The sequence below is a fragment of the Haliotis rubra genome, unplaced genomic scaffold (assembly GCF_003918875.1).
Source record: "Haliotis rubra isolate DU_JTF1 unplaced genomic scaffold, ASM391887v1 Scf10, whole genome shotgun sequence".
NCBI lineage: Eukaryota > Metazoa > Mollusca > Gastropoda > Lepetellida > Haliotidae > Haliotis > Haliotis rubra.
In genome coordinates this window covers 83,495-96,421 of record NW_025764892.1, presented here as the reverse complement: position 1 = coordinate 96,421, position 12,927 = coordinate 83,495, and the positions used below count along the sequence as shown (strand labels likewise).

Here is a 12,927-nt window from a genome sequence, read left to right as displayed (position 1 = left end):
CTAACGTGATTGGGTTCGCAATACGATGCCATATTCACCGTCCATTTCCTATTGACGCCAGCACTCATTCTGGACCAGTTCCATACCATCAGAGATCTCCTTTTATCTCCTGCATATGCTGACATCTTCAGTGCAAAGGTTAATTCATGCTTTAGCGAGTATTTGCTTCCGGATCATTTGATTTTCCAGACGGCTAGTGACACACAGCAATACCTGAGAAAACTGACCTTTCGAGGAATAAAACAATTTGGAACTGCTCTGAAAAATGTTGAGCATCTTGCCCAAGCAGAAATACAAGAAATGATAAACAGGTGCAGAGAACGAAATGGAGTCTCTTTTGACCCGTGGGATGACCTGAATCAATATGTCAGCAACGTGATATTGGTTTTGGTAAGTTGTTGCCTTCTTCTGAAGTATCTTCAGATAGGAAACATTGTCTCTTTTACTTGTTGATACTAATAACGGATTGTGTGTCAATGTGCTGCAAAGCTGGCGTCACTTCAGCAACATATCTTTTCATAAATGACCGTAACATTGACCCGTGTCAATTCATAGTATAGGCACACGTGATGAGCAGCCTCCTCGTGGTGTGTTCTGGGTAACGCTTATAGCTTTTTCCCCCGTGTGGGCAGAATAGGTCCTCAGCACCCCATTGCTGGTCGTAAAAGGCGACCAAATTGGGCAACCTGTTTGCCGTGGGTTGCGCCCCTGAGTCGTAGAAGGACGGGATTCTGGTGGTTGAGTGCAATGATCTAGGAATAGCACTCCTTTGCCCAATACACCACTTCGACCCTTACTTCACCTAGACGGGTGGTAGAATAGGTGATCTTTTTCAGTTTATCTTCCCGTCACTTATCCGCTAGGTGCGCTGATCCGATCGATCCAACCTTAAACTGACAACACATGTCGTATGCGTACGTGTTACATAGAGACGGTTAACCAGTATAGCCTTCACCTTCACCGGTAACGTTCATAGCTGGTGCATGGGCATCATATCTTTTCCCTTGAGTGAGTGAGTGAGTGAGTTCAGTTTTACGCCGCACTCAGCAATATTCCAGCTATATGGCAGCGGTCTGTAAATAATCGAATCTGGACTAGACAATCCAGTGATCAACAGCATGAGCATCGATCTGCGCAATTGGGAACCGATGATATGTGTCAACCAAGTCAGCGAGCCTGACCACCCGATCCCGTTAGTCGCCTCTTACGACAAGCATAGTCGCCTTTTGTGGCAAGCATGGGTTGCTGAAGACCTATTCTACCCCGGATCTTCACGGGTCCTTTTCCCTTGAACGATGATATATCAAGTGTATATATATTTGTTCGGCGATTCCATGATGCATCGGTGATATCGGCGGTACACGAAATGTGAAGGTCTTGTATGCAACGTGTGAATTTCGACGGCCTGAATATATTGGGATTTTTGACAACACAAATATTTAGCAGCTATAGCTTAGAGAAGAGAAAACAATGTTCACGTAATAAACAGTCGCGGCAAATAATGTCATTTATCGCCTACATATCATAATGTTATGTTCAAATACGATATTAATATACAATGGACATAGCTGAAATGTACCGTTTTTGTTATCTGTGGGTGAGTGAGTGAGTGAGTTAAGATTTAAAGTCACATCGGCAATATTTCAGCCATATCGTGACTAAAACTAGTTCTAAATTTATAATACATACATATAATATATAAAACCCTGTCAACGAAGGACAATAAAACCACTAGATTATCACAGATTGAGTTAAAACTAGCTAGCATATATCTTTAAAAGTAGAAAATTATTTCTGGACAATACAATGTAAAATTGGGCTATAGATCGCCAACAACTGATTGTTATCTGTAGGGGTTTATGGTGTATGAAGTATAGAATGATTGTATGGGTGAATGGTGGATATATGTTGCAAATTTCTACAATCACTGCATTGTAATTATGATAAATTAAGTATATATATTAAGATGATATTTAAAAATTTTAATAGAAGAAAAAAAAAAAATTTCAGACACAGAAAAAGCTGTACTAGTTAAGTAAATATACAAGGGTACTTTCCAACTTCAAGTTGTCATCACAAATATATAAACAAAATTATTTCCATACTAATTATAAATGTCAGTCTTTATAATAAATGATACTGTTAAGTGTTGTAAACATCAAATGGTTTACATATTGCTGGCATGCAGTGTCTACAGGCAGTTTGCCTTCACTATATTTATATGATTATAACACTCATATTGCTCAGAAGCTCATGTTCTATATTTTAGACCTAGCTTTTTGTTTCCTTGCAAAACTTATTGTTTTTCAAATTCTCACACAAATAAATCAATGAAGTCAGCCTTTCTTCCCCTTTGCATAAATAGATATCTGCATTGTACAGTGTTGTAATTTTATCTGATATTTGTGCATGATGGCGCATGTGTACTTCAATATTACATTACACATACATGACCTTTTAGCAGTCATAACACATACGCATTACGTGTTATATATGTACACATATAAATAAATCCATAAACATATCTACATGGAATACGTATGGGGTTATATTCAAATTTATGTCATCATAACAATATTTGATATTAAACACATTTACTTTGGTATGTTAATTCTTAACAAAAAGGCATAATGATGCAGCTGTCTTTGAGAACTGTTGAATGAAAATCGGGATAAAACGCTACAGCTAGATAGTAGATGGTCTGTCAGGGAAAATATATTGTCAACATAAAACGATTGTGTCAGAAATTTTTAAAACTAACCGAAATCAGATGCGCGAAGAACTGCTGATCAAAAGTTAACATTTATAATATTATCCACCTGTTACATTCTGCGGGGTATTTTTTCAATTATCAATCAAGTCAGGGATGTATAATAATTATATATCGGCGATAAAGGCCTTCCGGCTGCCTTGGCTGCACATGTAGACGTATCTCCGATTTTATTACAGTGAGGTCAGTGATAGTATGAGAACTATTTTTAGGTTAATAGTTAGTTGATAGTTAAGGAATTATCGTTGAAAATAACGTAAAAACCTATCTATAAAGTCAGTTTTCACTATTTCATCGATGCCAAGTTACCATAGACTTAAACTTCCTCGTGTTCTGACGTAGGAAATGCCGTGACAATGTATATGTTCCGATTTTTCATGGCGTTTTCCCCGTTATCTCCAATCGTGTCAATTCGTATTGCACTTGGAGATTCCACAAACGATGCTGTTCTAAACTAACAATCACCGCAACACATGTGTCAGCTAAAGGTATTTCGTAGTGTGCGACCGTTTGTCAACGAAAGTTATTCCGGGACAAGCCGAACAGAGACTCGTGCCCCTCTGGAAGGTTTTCATATTAGCGCATGAACATCAGAACTACTTTACACAAGAACGATAACTCTATTCCTGTTTGATTCCACTGGTACTTAAAATCACCGAAGCACCCGTACATTGTATTGCTGTTTTGGTTTTTACTTATTCATTTTAAGGAATTAAGGTCTTTGATACAACTAAAAGAAGGAGAAATAAAACATATTTGTTAAAGACATATTCTAACGTAATTATTACCAGCTGTTCACCTTATATTTCCATTTAAATTTCTACATAGTGTTTATCAGACACAAATGGGATTTGTTTTATTGCATATACAAATAAGAGTTTTAAAAATTCAGCTAAATCAAATCCCAAAGCACATACTCAAAAAAGACTTTAAACATTTCTCACACTGAACATTCGTGTAACCTTGCTGTCATACCCCAAGTTGAATTTTAAATGAATTCGCTGAAAATATATGAATGACCAAAAAAATATTCCCAGAGATATGTGAAATATATGCTCAATGTTAAAGATTAAAGTTGATTAGTTACATACAGATATAATATAATTGTTTTGAAACTCGTAGCCATTTATAACTACATTTCCTAAAAAATTTCGAAGCGCACATACACTCTGCACAACAAGCCCTCAAGATCGTCAGAAATACACTCAATATTGCACCCATGAGAGCCGTTATGTAAACAAACGCACGTGCGTGGATTTGAATCTCTCACCTTCCATGGCAATGTCTTTACTAAAAACTACACATGAGCCAAAACGATTATATTACCTACATTCCTTGTACTTTCAACATGATGATAAATATTTTAAACAATGACATATGTCATAAACGATTTTAGTATTCGGGATTATTTTTATCAAAGCACCGCCTTCGTTACGCGCGTTCTAATTGGTTTGTCGTATTTTCGCACATAACAAGCATCGAGACGGGGACGAGGAGTTTACGGAAAGGGGCGAGTGGTGACGAATGCGAAGGTGCAGCATGCAACGCGTACGCTTGGCTCAGTCTTTACATGTCGAAAGTTGTCGCAGCGCACATTGAGACGGGAACAAGACCGGAAGCGAAAACTTGGACCGTCGCTTACATCATTTCAAAAGGAGAGTTATCGCCCATGGGCCCGGTTCTATCAATCGGCTGGTCATGTCATGCCCTGTGCATGGTCCACTTCATATTTGTATGATCTATGCGTCTTTTCCAAGTAATATGGTACCCGTAAAGAGCAACCTCCTCGTGGTGGGTGCTGGGTAACGCTAATAGCTCTTCGCCCCCGTGTGGACCCGGGTCGAATAGGTCCACAGCACCCCAATGCTGGTCGTAATAGGCGACCGACTTGGGCAACCTGTTTGCCGTAGGTTGCGCCCCTATGTCGGTGGAGGACGGGAATCTGGTGGTTGAGGGCAGTAGGAGACTGGAACCGTGTTTCGTTTGCCCAACACACTACTTCGACCCTTACTTCGCCTAGATGGGAAGTAGATTCTATCAATCGGCTGGTCACGCCATGCCCTGAGCATGGAAATGTTGATGTTGACATTATTATGCTTAAATTGTATGTTGACACTGAATATTGTGCTTATTCTATAGCCAGTATAATATTTGCCTAGAGACCCATGGCATAAGGCGGTGGCTCATGGGCCAATCTGGTGGTATCGACCCCTGAATTCTGTACGTGTTTCTTGAGAAATGGGTCATGAGCCGAACCAGTCTGGCACGTGTTCTTTTGGATATCATAGCTATTCATGTCTTTATTTACTGGAATATGGCAGGTGTTACAGCCTGGCTTCCGCTGTAACTTCGTCCTTGTTGACACTCGATGGCATTCTAAATCTAGCATTCTAAATCTCAAAGACGACAACAAATTATTGACTAATAAATCGGATATTGCTAACAAACTTTGTGCAACTTTCGCTAAACATTATTCCTCTTCAAAATTATGTACCTCAATTCCAAATATATTTTAAAAAAAGAACAGGAAAAGAAAGCTATTAATTTCAATTCAGAAAATGGGTAAGATTACAACAAAATAATTACTGTTCATGAGCTCCATGCTGCCCTTTGGCAAGCTCATGATACTGCTACAGGTTCTGATAACATCCACTATCTGCTTCTGAAACACTTATCAGAACCATATTTCGAAAATCTTCTATTCATATTTGATGATATCTGGACATCTGGGCACTTTCCACCATCATGGCGTGAAGCAATTGTTGTTCCAATACCAAAATCTGGTTGGGATCATACTGATCCTTCGACTTACAGACCAATATCGTTAACAAGCAACACCATGAAACGCATGGTCAATGGTAGACTAACATGGTACTTGGAATCAAATAATTTAATAACTAATATTCAGTGTGCATTTCGATTTACATGATTTTGGATTACGAGGCCATATGCCTCAGTTCATATCCAAGTTTTTAACTGACAGGAAATCCTGTGTGATCATTATAATCCCTAGTGTGGTGGTCTACCTTCAGTTGTTGGCGATCTATAGCCTGTGTTTATATTGTATTGTCCTAATAGTGCTATTAGTTTTAACCTTCCACACTAGTTTTAAATCTAATTGTGATATTCTGTCCTTCGATGACAGGTTTTATAATATACACATATTCCATTTCAATGTAAAATGTTCTCGTCACGATATGGCTGAAATATTGCCGATGTGACGTTAACTATTAACTCACTCACTTCAGTTGCTGGTGATCTATAGCCCGTTATTTTTTTTGTGTGTTGTCCTGCATTATAGTATATGTTTTTATTTGCATGCAAGTTTTATACTGTCCTTCGTTGACAGGACTTTTATACTTTACCTATAATTATTATTAATATATCTTGATATCGCTGAAATACTGCCGATGTGACAGGTTTTAAGGAATAAACTTATTTATTATCCATATATATCCTGTTTAGTCACGGTATGGCTGAAATATTGCCGATGTGACTCTAAATACTCACTCACTCACTCACACACTCACGTGTGTCAATTCACAGCTAGTATATTTCATTTCAGGTTTGTGGGCAAAGATTTCAACCTGGCCATAAGACACTGGAGATTTGTCAGAAAATTTCAGATGCCTTTGATGTCCTTTTACTCCAGAAGAACCAGTTTCTCATTGACAATGTCCCGTTGAGTGTGACGCTGATACCGCAAATCAGAAACGCTTGTCAGTCCATGAAGGATGGTTACCACTATTTTACCGAAACTGTTGACAAAATAATACAGGTAATGTATACAAACTAATACTTAGAAATGTCGAATTAATGTTAAGTTAAACACGTCTGAATGACGCTGTAGAACTAATGGTACTGCATGTACTTTAAACAAATGTCACGAATATTGTAGTATAATAAGGAAAGCAGGCAACCCTGATTGCAAATGTGGTGTAACAGATTGAATATAATTTTGAAGGAATCCAAGGATACGACGCCCAACTGTCTCTACACTTTGCTTTTACAAGAGCATGCGGAGGGATTGATATCAACGGAAAATATAAAAGGTGTTCTGGTGGATTCGGTGCTTGCAGGTAATACTGTAAAAATAAACTATGTAGTATGACGACCTTCTGAGTCACACATCTCTGTCTGTACAGACATAGTTTTGTAATTTTCCCAAGAAAATGTAAATAATAATCACTTCACAGATGCCAGGTCCCAAACTAAATCACGATTTTCTATTATGTGGATAGGTGTTATCACAACAAAACCAACCATGTACAATGCCCTAGCTGCAATGGTAAACTTCCCTGAGGTCCAGAAGAAGATCGAGGAGGAGATCCAGAGAGTGGTTGGAAAGGACCGACTTCCTGGTTTTGAGGACCGGAACAAAATGCCCTACAGTAAGGCTGTGGAATTAGAAATATATCGCTATTACACTCCTGTCGGTGCAGCTGGACACTACCCGAGACTGCAGCTATACAGGTTACAGCATCCCCAAGGGCACAAGGGTACGTATTCGAAGTAGCTACAGAGCTTAAGAGTTTACTGCCTATCAAGGTGAAAACATTATCACTTCTTTTTTTGTTTACATTACCAACACCATATATTCCTGAACGTGTCAAAAAGATTCAGAGTAAAAAAGAAAGTGTCTTTTGCTGCTAGAATTGTCAAGCAATGTTTCTCCATCAGTAAACAAGACACCGGCAGACGTTCCTACAAGTATACTGAAACCACCTTCTGTACCAAATACTGTCCCTTGTGGTTCATGCAACTGCTCTGTACACAGTTCAAATATAAGTAATGCTGGATCAACTGAATCTGTGCCTACTGAAACAATTCCTTTGACTCCATCCACCATTCTAGGTTGTTCCCCTCAAAATTATTGTTCGAAGTCATTGCCAGTTATTTCTACATTGTACACTTGAATCTATTCTAATAGTACATAGATGGATGATCACGCAACAACCAATTTTACAGATTCATAGGTATTGCAGCTATTTAGGAGGTAATGGGTACAGGAATGATATATTACGAAATTTTTCAACTAAACACCATTTCGACCACTAAATATATCCCATGTGATAGTATATGGGTTCCATTTTATGCACCTATGAGAGGGTCCCAAAACTTTCAAAGTCAAATTTGAACTTACCAGATTTTTAAAAGTAGTATTTTTGTTATTTAGAATTTTCCTACAATCGCCAGCTGCTGAAGGGATGTTGTAAATCCAGCTGAGTCCATGCAGGTAGCAAAAACACTCTTAGTCCCCATGGACCCTAGTATGGTGACCTTCCTTCAGTTGCTGGTGACCTTACGTGATTTACATGCTAGTTTCAAACACCATCTGTGATACTCTAGTTATTTTACAGTCCTTCGATGACTGGTTATTTAACAACGTATATTTATTGTGTATGGAAAATCTTTCTCGTCACTAAATGGCCGAGGTGACGTTAAATTTGAATTCACTCACTCTGTCCAGTTTATGTATTCTCTGCCTCTGTACTCAGTTTACTAGGAAAACAATGAAATAAAATTAAACCCAAATGATATTGGACGTTTGATTAGAAAATGTCTTGTCAAGTCTGTGAATGTCTATGTAGGACAGAGGCCGATTCATGAGTATCACTTTCCATGGTAAAGGACATGAAGGATAGTGGGCCAATCATCTAACGAAATCTATCTGACTTTCAACGACTAAGGCAAATCTGACATCCTTGTTACACTGTAGAACTATTTATCTTATTGAAGATATAGAATAACAATAGATGTAACAACTGTATATTGAACATCCCTCACTTTATTAACAGAACAGATTCATTGAAAAGTTATCTGTCGTCATAACGGTATCCAAGGGTTTTGTAGTACACTTGTATTCTCTGACATTAGGACATAATGCATGGTTAACAATGACTAGAATCTTTCTTTTATGAAGGTTATTTACAATGTATGGCGTGTACACCACGACGAATCATTTTGGGAGAATCCCTTCACGTTTGATCCAACCAGATTCTTGGACGATAATGGCGACCTTCTGCCACCGGAGAATGAAAAGCGTCAGAGGTAAATTTGCATAAGTCAGCCTGCATATAACCCTATTTGGGATTTTCAGCTGGGGGAAAATGAAAGCTTATACACAAACAGGTCCAATACGTTGAATACATACTTGTGAAATAAAACTTAAATATATTTCATAGCTGTTGAATACCTTGCGTTTGGTTATCCTTGGTTTTGCCTCCTAAAAAGCTTCATCATGCCATACCTGCTAGTCGGTGTTGGTGTATCTGGCGTACATTCTTTTCCTCCGAGAAATGCAGTATTGAAGATGTGTCAGAAGATTTATTGGGAGCTTCCCGTCGAACAGAATCGGTGACACCCTTGGCACGATGTGTTCAGGCATTGTCATCGGTGGCATAATATATATTACTCGTATTGTAGAGATGTCATTATACAGGCTACCATCGAGAAATTACACTGTTTAATTTGCAATTATTCGGACAACTTGGGATACCTCAAAAACAAATTGTACCCACACTTTGCTATTTTGTCTGGTCATGGGGAGACTATCTTTGAGACAGGCTCAAGCGTTTGTTCAGTTCGGTTGCATTACGATTATGAATACCCCTTAAAGCGCACACATTGACTGATGCGTGTATCACGTGCTGTTCATACATGATATAAATGTTCATTGTGATTAGATGTTTCGTTCGGATACAACGGCATGGGACTATAAATATATACCTCAATCACAAGTACATTCAAATCATTACATTTTGTAGGCAGTATAAAAATGCACATAATTTGTATTACTTTGCAGGCTGTTGACGTTTGGTGTCGGAAAGCGTTCTTGTATCGGTGAGAAGCTGGCCCGAGTTAGGATATTTCTTGGACTGACGTCGATCCTGCACAAATGCGATCTAGCTCGTGATCCGTCGGAGTCTTTCCCTTCATCCGACCCAAACACATACGAGACTAAATTTATCTTACAACCACCTCCATACAAGCTGCAGTTCAATCCTAGACATTGAAAGTCGCATTGTCCCTGTTTAAGACCCAGATATGTTTTGAGATTTGTCATGTTAGAGCTTCTGTCGTGAGCCATTCTGAACCCCTAAACCCCATGTTAACCCCTAAGGTTGTATACGTGTATCTCGACAGGAACTAATTGCAATCATTATAGTTATGGATATGCATGTGACGTCTTCATAATCAACCCATGTGACAAGTATATTATCAACTTCGACTAATTCCAAATGGATTTAATATATGTATGCTTAGTCAATGTTTTATTTTGTGATTAATCTGGACGTTTCAGTCCACATCTTTTTCTGAGGAACTGTCAATGAGATCGTGATATGTTATTCCTTGAAAGACAAGCAACAAGCCTGCGTAACCTGTGTCTGTATTAAGAGAAGGGCGCAGATAATATTTTTTTCCTACACACAATATATCACTAATATTGAAGGTATGTAGGCCTGTTATATCACAGACGTAATTCCTATACGTTCATGTGATGTATTAGATGTGATGTTGTTCTGGAACGCAACTATTCACGTCTCAGCGAATGATTGGCGATAGGGTGAATGCAAATAGGAGAGTCGGTGTCAGTTTTTGAGAGCTGTATTTATAGCAAAGGTTATCCGGGTCATTTTGAAAGGATTGTATGATTATGAAACAACAAACCCTTCTACCCGTTACAATTACAATACAAATTGCACAACGTCACTAGTTCTGTTTCAGACAGTGCCACAGCATTAGTGCATGTTCAATCATAAAGTATATTTTCACGACACTACATGGCAAGAACACAGTTACAATGTTCAAGAAACATGTATTCCCAGGCTTGCTAATGAGCGCAATGACTGCTTTCTAGGTGCGTGTACATGTTTTTATCGGCTAAGGGGGTTATCTCTTGTTATAACGAACATATCAGTGTTACCACATAAGAGTGTACCTATCTCGTTAGCTTGTTATATTTTCAAAAGCTTTTAAATTCTTGTTGAACTCCCGATGGTTTTAAGCAGCCCAATATGTTACCTTGGCAAAATAAATGATTTCACTCAAATACAACTTAATTTAATTTTCAATATTTTTGTGAGCCATTTGCACCCCGCTATTGAGAGAGAGCGTATGTCAACCAAATCCTATGGCCTCACCTCCTCCCACTTTTCAACAAGACAACGCTCGACCCCACACAGCTCGTGTAACAGGTGTATGGCATGCCAATGCAAACGTTAATGTCCTTCCCTGGCTTTCCCAATCGCCTGATCTGAAACCGATCGTGCATCTATGGGACGAGCGTCACCATCGTCCCCAAACACTGCAGAACCTGCCAACACGTTGTGAGCGGAATGGCTAATAATTCCATGAGCAAACATCCGACGACTTGTGCAATGCATTCCAAGGCGGTGTCGAGCAGTGGTGGCTGCAAGCGGTGGTGTCACCAGGTACTGACCTGAACGCCCCCTTGTGTCCACACATTTGCAGTGAGTGATTGCTGACAATGACATATCCATATGTTCATCCGTGTGTCGAATTTTCTTCATCCATGTTCAAGCTTAATCGACTTACGTACAAAAGTAAATACGTATAATACATTTCCTTATTTTTGGCCTGTGCGTTTCCTTTTATTCGAAGAGTATTTACTTATCAAACAAGTGCATTTTACAAACGTGAATATTAGAAAATATTATGCATGCAAAACATTTGGCCTGGCCTGCACGTATAATATGTATCCCCAGCCGGCTACAGATTATACACGATCGTCAAATTAGTTGTGGCAGACGTGTGTATGTGTTGGAGAGAGCGTGTCAAGTAACCTTGCTATGACATTGATATAGGAAGCTCATGGATCCTGAGTGAGACGACCTGGCTTTTGTTGCTTGTGACGTCAAGCCTGCAGTAAACATTTGCAAGAGAAAGTTTCTTTTGCTCATCAGTATAGTTTGAACTTGTTTTTGTCAGTTTACGATCATCTCCCGAAACCCTAAAGAATCAGGAGTGCTGATACTTTTAGGATTTTGTCTCAAACAGGAAACCATTTCAGTCAAGAGATCAGGGAGTCTCTCAAGGCAGCATTCTATCTGCCCAACGTCTTAGAATGAGCGTTCATAGGGCCACTGAGGTTTTGATGGATCGCTTTTTCTGGATGATTTCAATAATTCCTGACGTAGTAAGAACATGCATACGATCGAAAGACAGCTGCAACTATAAATTAACAAACAATATTCAGTGTTTCATGGAAAGATGGGGATGGTCGACATATATTTAGAAAAAAACACTGTGTCCTGTTTGCGTATATGCAGCGGTATAGGGGAATAACTACACCAAGGTATATTTCAGGTCAATTGCCTCACTTAATACCTGTAGAGTGCAGAGTGCTGGGTTACACTGAAAGCTCTTCCCCAACCTGGAAGACTGGTAGGATGAGCCAGATCCAATCAATCGACTGATCATGCCAAGCTATATGCATGACATTATGTATGCACACATGTGCTTTTTCTTAATCAATTGTTGGACATGCAGTGAAATTCGCGAATCATTGATATAATGAATTGCCTAGATTCCCCTTCGTGAGTTGTTTATGAATTGCCGCTGTTCACCCAGCAGTAAATGGGTACCCGGTGAGATAAGTCATATGACTGTTAACCTTCTAGCGCCACAGAAGCAGCTTGGGTTATCCGGGGTTATAATGCAATAACGCTTTGAGCATGCACAAGTTCGTGGAAACAGGCACTTTATAAATAGCCGTTATTATAAAATACTAATAGTAAAGTTTCAGATATGAGTGAACAGGAGTCTATAACATAGACATTGTTCAGGAAATTTCTTGCCATACTCACTGCGGACAAAGTTATCTCTGCATGTTCCTGGCAGGTCAAAATATCCCTTACCAATGAAGCCAGTAGTGTCCTCTGGGATTAAATCTAGAAAATCTTTCATTCAAGCAATTAGATCACCCGCAAGAAACATGTGTTTATCGGGATAGTCAACCAAATTTGTTTCTTGTTTCAGTGACTTAGACTTTAAACGTAAGATAGACTTTAATAAACATGATCGTAGTCGCTCAGTTCAGCCAAAGTGGTTCGACCAGGAATGTCGCCATCTGAAGCAGGACAAATAACAATAATAAAATTCACATTTGTAATGCGCCTGAATCCAATAACTGC

At 38.9% G+C, this 12,927-nt stretch overlaps 1 protein-coding gene across 1 annotated transcript; it reads left to right on the top strand.

The window, feature by feature from the left end:
- Positions 1 to 189: 189 nt before the first annotated feature.
- Positions 190 to 9,786, top strand: LOC124265876 (cytochrome P450 2C28-like). Its single transcript, XM_046700731.1, has 6 exons — positions 190 to 390; positions 6,336 to 6,548; positions 6,735 to 6,849; positions 7,012 to 7,243; positions 8,768 to 8,821; positions 9,576 to 9,786. The coding sequence occupies exons 1-6, from the start codon at positions 301 to 303 to the stop codon at positions 9,784 to 9,786; spliced, it is 915 nt and encodes a 304-aa protein (XP_046556687.1). The 5' UTR covers positions 190 to 300.
- Positions 9,787 to 12,927: the final 3,141 nt, after the last annotated feature.

Excerpts from the sequence above, each read along its gene's own strand:
- LOC124265876 (XM_046700731.1), top strand. The coding sequence starts at position 301 with ATGATAAACAGGTGCAGAGAACGAAATGGAGTCTCTTTTGACCCGTGG. Across the intron at positions 391-6,335 it reads GCAACGTGATATTGGTTTTG|GTTTGTGGGCAAAGATTTCA; the intron begins GTAAGTTGTTGC and ends ATTTCATTTCAG. Across the intron at positions 8,822-9,575 it reads GAGAATGAAAAGCGTCAGAG|GCTGTTGACGTTTGGTGTCG; the intron begins GTAAATTTGCAT and ends ATTACTTTGCAG.